The sequence below is a fragment of the Archocentrus centrarchus genome, chromosome 1 (genome assembly GCF_007364275.1).
Source record: "Archocentrus centrarchus isolate MPI-CPG fArcCen1 chromosome 1, fArcCen1, whole genome shotgun sequence".
NCBI lineage: Eukaryota > Metazoa > Chordata > Actinopteri > Cichliformes > Cichlidae > Archocentrus > Archocentrus centrarchus.
In genome coordinates this window covers 7,590,047-7,600,715 of record NC_044346.1, presented here as the reverse complement: position 1 = coordinate 7,600,715, position 10,669 = coordinate 7,590,047, and the positions used below count along the sequence as shown (strand labels likewise).

At 42.1% G+C, this 10,669-nt stretch overlaps 1 protein-coding gene across 2 annotated transcripts; it reads right to left on the bottom strand.

Moving 5' to 3' along the window:
* Positions 1-5,170: 5,170 nt before the first annotated feature.
* atf4a (activating transcription factor 4a) lies at positions 5,171-10,113 on the bottom strand. 2 transcript variants are annotated; one of them, XM_030721783.1, is made up of 4 exons: positions 9,908-10,113; positions 8,793-8,954; positions 8,222-8,539; positions 5,171-6,805 (listed from the first exon to the last, which is right to left on the bottom strand). In XM_030721783.1, exons 2-4 carry the CDS (start codon positions 8,839-8,841, stop codon positions 5,844-5,846), a joined length of 1,329 nt encoding a protein of 442 aa, XP_030577643.1. In that variant the 5' UTR covers positions 8,842-8,954; positions 9,908-10,113; the 3' UTR covers positions 5,171-5,843. The 2 variants fall into 2 exon arrangements, with proteins under 2 accessions (XP_030577643.1, XP_030577723.1); XM_030721863.1 differs by having other exon boundaries at positions 5,171-6,802; positions 9,908-10,103.
* Positions 10,114-10,669: the final 556 nt, after the last annotated feature.

Below are 10,669 nucleotides of genomic sequence, written 5' to 3'. Positions count from 1 at the left end.
ATGTTTCTTTTCTTTTGTAGGGGATAGTAGTCTGTCTCTTTCAGTTTAATTATTAATAATAAAAAGCCTTTACTTTAACGGTTTTCTCTCCATGCCTTCTTTTTCCAACCCAGACACTTGTCTGTTCCTTTTCCTCACCACCTGGACTTTTTAGGGGAATGTAACACAGCCAGTGCCTCTATCATCTGCTTATCTAATAGAAATGTTTCTGTCAGCAATCTATAGTAGCATTTGCATGTTATTTCAAAGTCGTTTTAAGACCAACCGCACTAACTGTGAAGCATGATCTCTTACAGCTACATGTGAAGTTCAGCTCTCCTCTGGATTCTTAAGGTTGTGTTAAAGATAATGATGAAGTGGCAATCTCCAGAGTTATGATCAATAACTTTAAAAGCGTATGTGTAGCCTGGTACAAAATAGCTGTAGCCAGCTGGTGTCTGCTAGGCTTCACCTCTGTTAACTGGAGTCTCTGAGCTGGAATTTTCTGTTCCTTTTCTGCTGTGGGCACCATCTGGAGCATTTTAAAATGGAATTATCTGACAAATAATATGGTTTGCTGTATGGTACAGACCATCCAACAACTATGTGCTGTCAGATCTGTACGTCTATGCACTGCACACACGCAATTTATGAATGCAACTCACCAACCAAACTTGCCAGTCTAGCTGATGGATTAGTACTCCACCCTCTCGTCCAAATACGGTTACTCCAAAAATTTAACAACACAGAGGCAGCTCAAAGCTTCCTGTCCCTACAGCTGACATATAAATCACTGTTAGCTGGATCCTTAATGTGATCTATCAGAATTTTTATTCTGATACCAAATATAATAACATAAACATTAAGAAAAGGCCTGTATAGAATAAAAAAGTGACACAATTGTAAATCCTTAATGTCTCTTAAACATTCTTCACAGCATTAAAACAGACTTTTATCATTTTCACAGCTGGCCAACAGACCATGAGCTGAAATGACAAAGTAAGATAAGTAATGTCAGATTAGTAATGGATACATCACTGTGCCATCTGCAGTGACCTGATTTTGTGAGTAAACGCTCACTGGCTGTGACATGCTTTCCAATATGTGCAAGGTAGAAATCTGATGATGCGTCATTCTTCAGTGAGCTGTTGTTGGTCATTGTTCCAGCACAATGCAGAACTAGTAAAACTAAACGTGGCTGGTGCGAGGCACCTCCAGAGAAATCAGGTAAAACAAAATTATTAATAAGTTTCATTTGAACTCTATATACTATTTTTTTTTATATGTTATATTTATATAACAGGTAGGCTCCAGCCTTGAAATTTTCTTGGATTGACTGACCTTCATTTCTTACAGTAATGATGGGCAGTTGTTTTTCTTTACTTAGTTGAGTCATAATATGGATTAGAACATTACTCAAATAGAGCTATTCACTGTATACCAACTCTACCTCTTCACAACACAACTGATGGTCTCAAACACATTAAGAGGGCAAGAAATTCAAGAAATGAACTCTTGGCAGGCGCAGCTGTTACTGAAAGACATTCCAGGTGACTGCCTCATAAAGCTGACTGAGAAAATGCCAAAGCTGTTATCAAAGCAAGAGGTGCCGACTTTGAAGAATCTAAAATATAAAACATATTCTGGCTTGTTTAACAATTTTTTGTTTACTAAGTAATTCCATATGTAGTTCTTCATAGTTTGGATGACTTTAGTGTTAATCTACAATGCAGAAAATTTTTAATTAATGAAAAAACCACTGACTGAGAAGGTGTGTCCAAACATTACATGCGTATGAAGTGAACTGTGGAATTTTGTACTGTTACACCTGTAATAACAAGTTACAATAGTGACAGAAAGGTCCGTCGAAGTTTTCATTTCAAGGCAAAAATTGCAAATAGTCTGCTAAAAGATGCTGATCATGCGTATCCTGTATAGTTATTCAATGGCATGTTGTAACTAGGAGTATAATATGATTTTTCTTGCTTTCCACAAAGACACAACACATCCTGACTGGACTGAAGTAAAAGCCTATCTGTAACAGTTAATCTCAGCAGAGAGCACGTGTCTGCTTCTGACCATTAAATACTGTAGATTCAACTACACTGAAACATTTTGGCCATCCTCTCCTCTTGTCTTTCCTTCCAGCTCAGTCGCTCTTCTTATCTGTATCTTCTCAGGAGGGCAAGGCCTCACTACTGAGGAAGGGAGGAGTGCATCTGTGTGCGCCCGTGTGTGTACGCCTGCCTGAGGGGTTTCACTGCTAAGACTAAATTTACACAGCTGCTTAACAGAAGTCAGCACACTGAGTCAGCTTTAAACCACCCACATTAGGATTCTTGAGGTAGTAATCTCCAAAACTCTAACAGTTTAAATTTCAGCTGTGGCCTGTAACACCACACACACACACACACACACACACACACACACACACACACACACACACACACACACACACACACACACACACACACACACACACAGTCACTCAACTTTTGGAGTAAACTGTGCAGAGATATTTGGTTCACCCCCCTTGCTCTGTTCCCTCCGGCTCACTGTCTCTGACACCATGTGTGAGACTAGGGAGTGTTGTCTAGTTTCACTTAAAACGACCTTCCCATATAACTTTGGCCCACCTGTTTCTTTCTGTCCTTGTCTCTCATTTCCTGATAGAAAGCTGCTCCTGCAGCTCCAGCTGGTGTCACGTTTCAGCTTCTGTGCAGAGTTGTTCATGGTGAACTGGTTTAGCTGGTTAAGAGAAAGTTGTACACACACTGAGTGTACACAATGATTTTGATCATTTTTTACTTCTACCTATAGATGGATTTGTGGTGGACATAATGCACGATGGCCCTCAGCTGTTCAAATGTGCTGTTTCTCTTCCAGCAGACCAACTGAGCTCAATGATGCAGTATTTGGTTTCATCCAGCATTCACACATAGAGTGGTAAACCAGCCAAACCTGTATATGTTTAACACACTAACATGAGGTGTGGATGGCCTCTGACTCATGCAGAAAATTTGCCAATATTACTATAATGCAGTTCTATGGAACAAGATCTGTCTTAACATTTCAAAAATTTTAGAGCTCACCAGTAGTTCTCTGGTCCTGTGACAAGGAAATATAGATAATGTACATATTCCACAGGAACGTTTGGCTGTCAGATGAACACTAGTATATAGACAAAGTAAAACTCAAGTTTCTGCTCATGTATTTACATTTTATATTATACAGGTGCTGGTCATAAAATTAGAATATCATGAAAAAGTTGATTTATTTCAGTAATTCCATTCAAAAAGTGAAATGTATATTAAATTCATTCATTACACACAGACTGATATATTTCAGATGTTTGTTTCTTTTAATTTTGATCATTATAACTGACAACGAATGAAAACCCCAAATTAAGGATCTCAGAAACCTGGTGCCATTCTCTAATCAGCTAATTAACTCAAAACACCTGCAAAGGCCTTTAAATGGTCTCTCAGTCTAGTTCTGTAGGCTACACAATCATGGGGAAGACTGCTGACTTTACAGTTGTCCAAAAGACGACCTTTGACACCTTGCACAAGGAGGGCAAGACACAAAAGGTCATTAGTAAAGAGGCTGGCTGTTCACAGAGCTCTGTGTCCAAGCACATTAATAGAGAGGTGAAGGGAAGGAAAAGATGTGGTAGAAAACAGTGTACAAGCAGTAGGGATAACTGCACCCTGGAGAGGATTGTGGAACAAAACCCATTCAAAAATGTGGGGGAGATTCACAAAGATTGAACTGCAGCTGGAGTCAGTGCTTCAAGAACCACCACGCACAGACGTATGCAGTCATGGGTTTCAGCTGTCACAGTCCTCGTGTCGAGCCACTCTTGAACAAGAGACGGCATCAGAAGCGTCTCGCCTGGGCTAAAGACAAAAAGGACTGGACTGCTGCTGAGTGCTCCAAAGTTATGTTCTCTGATCAAAGTACATTTTGCATTTCCTTTGGAAATCAAGGTCCCAGAGTCTGGAGGAAGAGAGGAGAGGCACAGAATCCACGTTGCTTGAGGTCCAGTGTAAAGTTTCCACAGTCAGTGATGGTTTGGAGTGCCATGTCATCTGCTGGTGTTGGTCCACTGTTTTCTGAGGTCCAAGGTCAACACGGCCGTCTACCAGGAAGTTTTAGAGCACTTCATGCTTCCTGCTGCTGACCAACTTTATGGAGATGCAGATTTCATTTTCCAGCAGGACTTGGCACCTGCACACAGTGCCAAAGCTACTAGTACCTGGTTTAAGGACCATGGGTATCCCTGTTCTTAATTGGCCAGCAAACTCACCTGACCTTAACCCCATAGAAAATCTATGGGCTATTGTGAAGAGGAAGATGTGATATGCCAGACCCAACAATTCAGAAGAGCTGAAGGCCACTATCAGAGCAACCTGGGCTCTCAGAACACCTGAGCAGTGCCACAGACTGATCGACTGCATGCCACGCCGCATTGCTGCAGTAATCCAGGTAAAAGGAGCCCCAACTAAGTATTGAATGCTGTACATGTTCATACTTTTCAGTTGGCCAACATTTCTGAAAATCCTTTTTGTATTGGTCTGAAATAAGATTCTAATTTTCTGAGATGCTGAATTTGGGGTTTTCATTAGTTGTCAGTTATAATCATCAAAATTAAAAGAAATAAACATTTGAAATATATCAGTCTGTGTGTAATGAATGAATATACAAGTTTCACTTTTTGAGTGGAATTACTGAAAATCAACTTTTTCATGATATTCTAATTTTATGACCAGCACCTGTATATATGACACTTCTGTACAAACATCCTCAGAGGGTACTGCAGTCACATTCAATATATATACAAACATGCCTGACTTTTCCCAACACCAGAGGAGCCATTTTTGACTGCAAACATTTAATATGGCATGTATTGACAAAGATCTTACTCAGTGGTGTAATTGTTCCCTACATTCATTTTTCCATTACTGTAAACTTCTGTAAATGACTCAGCCATTTTTAAAGCATGTTTATGTCCAGCATCTCTTCAATGTGATGATTTTGTTGTCTGTGAATTCTACAGTTGTAGCAAATAAAAAGAGGGACTTTTTAAAATGCTGTGTACTTTGCATACTGTGACGTGCAAACTGTCCATAAGACTTAACAGACTGAACTGTCAAGTGCACCCATAACAAAAATAAAATGGCACACATCACTTGATTACAGAGTACTTTAATAGGAAAAAAAAAAAAGACCAGCAAAGCATTTTTTTACAAGCCAAACACCAGTGCCAGGAGACAGAGCAACTGAAAATCTGATAAAGCTTTTATCCCAAGAAAAAAAAAAAAATAACAAAAGCCACAATCTGCAAGCAAAGGAGGAGAAACTATATACATAACTCAACAGTATCAGTAATTCATATAAATAGTCTGAGGCCCCTTTCTGGACGTGAAGCTGTTAAGAAGAAGGTCAAATGGGGTTACAAAGGGTTAAAAGGTAGTGGGAACAGGGTAGAAGCTGTATTTCATTTTACTGACTAAATTGATTTAAGCTCATCTGAGGTCTGGCAATGAAGGGGTGCAGGATTATGAGGGAATCTGTCAGTGAGTTACACATCTACAACACTACCAGGAGCTACGGTGACTTGTGCTTTGCATGCCTAGTCTACAAACTTACACCCTGCTGTAAGTGGAAGAAGGGACTGAGAGACAAGCATGTACTGATGCTCCACCTAACAGACTCCCAGCCCCCCAATCTACACTATTAATCTCAACTTTCATGTGTTCATCACACACAGATCTTTTACAATATTTTTCTAATACTAGTTTGGATTCCCTTATAGCATGTGAGCACTAAAGTAGAAACGCTGCCCTGTCACTACTTTCTGTTTAAGCTACTGAGTTGGTCTTTCCACGGCGGTGCTTTCGAACTTCTTCCATCAGGTCTTTGAGGTACTGGATCTCTCTGCTGATGGACTCTGCTTTTTCCGTCAGCTCATGGTTCTTCTTCTCCAGCTCTTCACACTCTTTGCCAAGTTCCTCCTGCTCAACCCTCTTCTTCTGCCTGTAGCGCGTGGCTGCCGTCTTGTTCTGCTCCATCTTCTTCAGCTTTTTCTCCACCCCTTTGGGAGCACCAGACACTGATTTAACCTTGGAGGCTTTGGGGGAGGTGGTGGTTTCTGATTTAGAGTAGGGTTTGGTCCTGGAGGAACCAGCTGCAGGGGTTGGGGTAGGAAGGGGAGAAGGAAGGCGAGGAGGTGAGCCGATGACTGACTCAATGCCGGAGTCACTGTCGCATTCGCTTGGTGGAGAGACTTTAACAGCTTCACCATGGAGAGACACGAGGGAGGGCTCCTCTTTGTTGGCAAGCACCACCACAAAGTGTCCTGCAGTGGGTATGGAAAGCACAATGGGAGCAGCCTGAATGCTTCCACTGGGGTCTGGGAAGATGGTGACGGATGTGGCTGATTTGTCAGCATCCAGGACATCTACTTCGCTTCCTAACTCTAATGTGTAGACTGGAGATGGAGAGGGAGAGGGAGGCTCAGACTTAACCTCCTGAGCAAGAGCAACCTCTGTCTTCTTGGGCTCAGCTGTCATGGGGAGAGGGAGCTCCAGAGGGAGGGTGGGAATGTCAGGCAGTGGAATACCCAACTCAAGGCTGCTGTGTGGGACTGTGTCAAAGGGGTCTAGATCAAGCTCCATGGAGGAGTCAAGAGAGGCCAGGAGATCTTCGGGGGAGCTGGGAGACTCATCAGATGAACAGGATCCAATGAGAGACTCCAGGTCAAATTCACTCAGGTCGATTTTCTCTGACATCCAGTCCATGCCAGCAAACGGATCATCATCTGCTGACAGATTTTTGTCATTAATACTTGAAACAAAAAGCTTCAAGAATTTGGACATGACTAAATGTATGATTATTATTTTTACAGTGAACAGAAAAGCATAATTATCTTCCTCGATAATGCTGGTATTAATTTTTAGGATATAAAAAAGTCATATCAATATTATTGCTATACGTTTATGATCCTAGTGTGTGTGCAACAACAAAAACAAACCCTGGCATGTCTCAGACTGAAAGCTGTGTGTCGGCCTCTAATTACTTTAGTACCTAAAAAAGGAAAAACTTTAATAACCGCCTACAAAGCACAACACTTTGCAAAATATACAAGAAAACTTTTGGCCAACTTTCTGCCGAGCATAGCTCGAGCACTTGCTAATTGAACTAAATGTGACAGCATAAATAAAATCTAAGCACCAAAGTAGCCTGGGCAGAATCCCTGGAAATTTTAAATATGACGTTTGCTTAACACTTTAACAATAACTAAAGTAACTTAGCCTTGTAACTCTTCAGGAGCTGTACAATATTGTCACGTAATAAAAATGGAAAAATTTTTTCTACCTAGGATGGTGTATGTTGGGACAAACTTTTCAATCAGCTGACCACCAAGTAACCAAATCAGTAAGCACCACTGTTTGTTCTGCTTGTGTCACTATAATGCTGCTGGCAGCTTGTTTCAGCATAGTGCATCATCAATGACAGTAGCTCATTGGATGGGAATGAAAGTGCACCTCATTTACTTGCACTTACAAATGCTGCTGCCTGCAAGCACAAGCAAAACATTCAGTATTTATTTTTCTGAGTCGTCAGAAATATCATTGCAGGCTACGTCACCCACCCCTTTTCAACACATGACCTAAGGCTCGTGTTCATCTTTCCCTCTCCTCCCATTTTCAAATACTCGAGTGATAGTATATCCAGAAACTAAGGAACCTCCCCTTAGACTCCTGCCAGGAAGCACAATGGAAAATACGTCATTGTGAAATAACCCATTAAACAAAACCAGTTTGAGCCGGTCTCTTTACGACACACCTCAGAGCCACACCTCCCACTCACAAACCAATAAATGTTTGTTGCCCAACAAAAATGAAAATTTCTCACCCGTGGCCTTAATTTTAACATTAAGTCACTGCCTGCAGGGAAACTTCAAATGCTTAACAGCCATTAAGCCTCGCCTATGAAATATTCACAGCACAACTGAAGTCAATCAGTGTTTCCAACTTTACAGTCTAATGAGGGTGGCAGTTTCAGCTTATAGGAACTTAATGACAAGAAATGACATTTTTAACTTAAGATTTTCCAGAATTTATTTCATGTGGTTTCCATCCAGTTCAACAACTGCTTGCTTGCTGCTTTTGGAGACAATTTTCTAAGATTTAGCTTGATCGCTATTCATTAAATATGCATTTTGAACCCGTCTCACCTTTGCCATCATCTGCTCCAACGTGGGCGTCGAGCAGGTTGTCATCAACCAGAGAGGAGAAGGACAGTGAGTCCGCTCTGGCCTTGGTTCCCAGGAACAAGGAGGAATGGGTGGGAGGAGGAGAGGGAGGTGGAGAGGCTAAAGACAGCGGGGAGAAAGATACAGTCTGATAAGGGGATAAGGAGGATGGGTAAGCGGACAAAGAGAGGGAGGGCGAAGCTGGCGCCTTCCCCTCTAGAGAGGAGGAGGGAGAAAGAGCTTCTTCTTCATCTTGGTCCAGAAGGGGCCCCATGGGGTCAGCCATCAGATATGAGGGCCCTGTGAAAAAAGATCAGCTCCATCAATTTACAATTTTGGGCATTCAGCCTATAAACTATCATTCATCTGACAACACTAAAAAAATCCAACCCATGATATAACAACTCATCTATAGGTACCGTCACTCTGACCATATGAAACTGTACTTGTATTGTTGATATGGAGTTAAAATCATTTCCACCTGCAAACAGAGCTTTGCATTCAGCAGTGTTTGTACTAATGACTAGGCAATCTCTGTCATCACCACACCCACCTAAGTACAGGGCCTCCACGTCCTCCAAGGCGAGCTGGGAGAGTGTCATGGCTGCTGCTGGTCAGTGGTAGCCGCGAAAAGGTGTACAAAAACAAAGGTGAGTCGAGAGGTCCGGTGATGCTGTCGACGGCAGCAAAGCTGAGGGTGGTTGCCGGGAGAGACCTGTTTTTTTGGGGGGGGGTACAGGAATCATGTTATGGAGAGAAAATGGGGAATATACACCGTGTAAGTGATGATGTGAATACAAACTAATCTCAACGGGCACATTTTATTGTCGAAAGTGGTGAAACAATGTATTCAAACTTGATGGAAATTCAATGCCAAACGATTGGCAATGCTGCCAGGATGGCCAACTTTATCTATGGATGTACAGTTTGGCCACACCACGTGTACTTCGTGAAACAAGTACACATCTATGCCTAAGTTTTGTGCAAACAAAGCAGACATCATCGGCAGTGTGTACTCAGGTCATTAAAGGAGATGACACCTGCGGGCGGGGGAATCTAATTTTGGCTAATCTGTTCCTCTTAAGCGTCAAGGCTGTATTGATGGGAAACTCCGCCCTCCACCGGGGGATAACTTTGCCTAATTTGGTCATGCTTTGGCCTGTAACTCCACCCACGCCCATGAGTCACGGCGGAGATGTGGGACGGCAAACCGCCATTTTCACAACAGAGCCATCTGCGCGAGGCGGGTAGCGAGTGAAAAAAGCGCAGTGCGCGCCATTTTGGACGCCACGTTGCCAAAGTGAAACACCCACAAAACATTATAAATGTTTTTATTATGACACAGAGAACCCTGTCACAGCCACGGAGAAAATTCAAATGAGGGGTTTGAAATGTTTTCGGTGGTAAACCGGTCGCCTATTAACCTGCTCCATTACACAAAGCGAGGCGCCGGCTAGAACTACTTCAGCTGGCAGTCTGTAATTTGACACTTCAACTCCACACAAGGAGCTCCAAAACTCAAAATGCACTCGATACAAAGTTTGTTTTTTTTCCTTAAGAACTAGTCGTGCTCAACAAGTACGATAACCAACAACATATCCCAGCTGACGTGTTAGTGACTACTTAAAGCGGCTAACACTGTGAAAATATCGATTGAAAAATACTTACGCCATTTTGCCAGAAAAAGCCAGTGCACTTAGCCGTTGCACTGCCAGGTTGTTGCCGCTGCAAGGTTCGCTGCCGCACGCCGTTACACTGCCATTTTGGTGCGCTAGGGCTTCCCAATTGAGTATCCTGTTTACTTACACAGCTGTAAGAACGAAGAACGGGCCGACGCCACAGGATCGGGTTTAAAAAGGGCCGAAGTACTGCTGAGTAATATTCCTCCGCGCCCAGCACGAGGGCATTTGTTCACAGTGAACCCAGCAGCGCTAGTGGGAGGTCTTTACGTTTCAGTGAATTTACAACAACAAAAGAGTCGCCACTCCTCCACGCCTGTCAGTCTAAACAAACGCTCCTTTGTGTATGCGATCCCTCCGCTCTACTCACGTTTGAGTAGAGTGGAGGAGGAATAACACGAAGTAGATCCACATGGAACTAGTGACGTTAAATATAGGTCAAACGCAGGATGTAAACATTGAGACGGGAAACTCTCTTATGGCCCTTGAGCTATTTTGTTACATTTAGCAAAACAGTTCAATTTTTTTGCAATAGTACTCAATGTGCTGATGTACACTGTACACTGTTTATTGTTCTAACATGCCAATAGATTATTTAGATCACAACCGGCCACACTTTATATTTTATTCATTTTTTTATTTTTTTTTAGAACTTCATGTATTTTGTACATATTTATTTTAAGATGCCAAAAAAAATATGAGAAGAGGGGTACAGGCAGTTACGTTTTTAATTTCTTTGACTCAAGGGTAG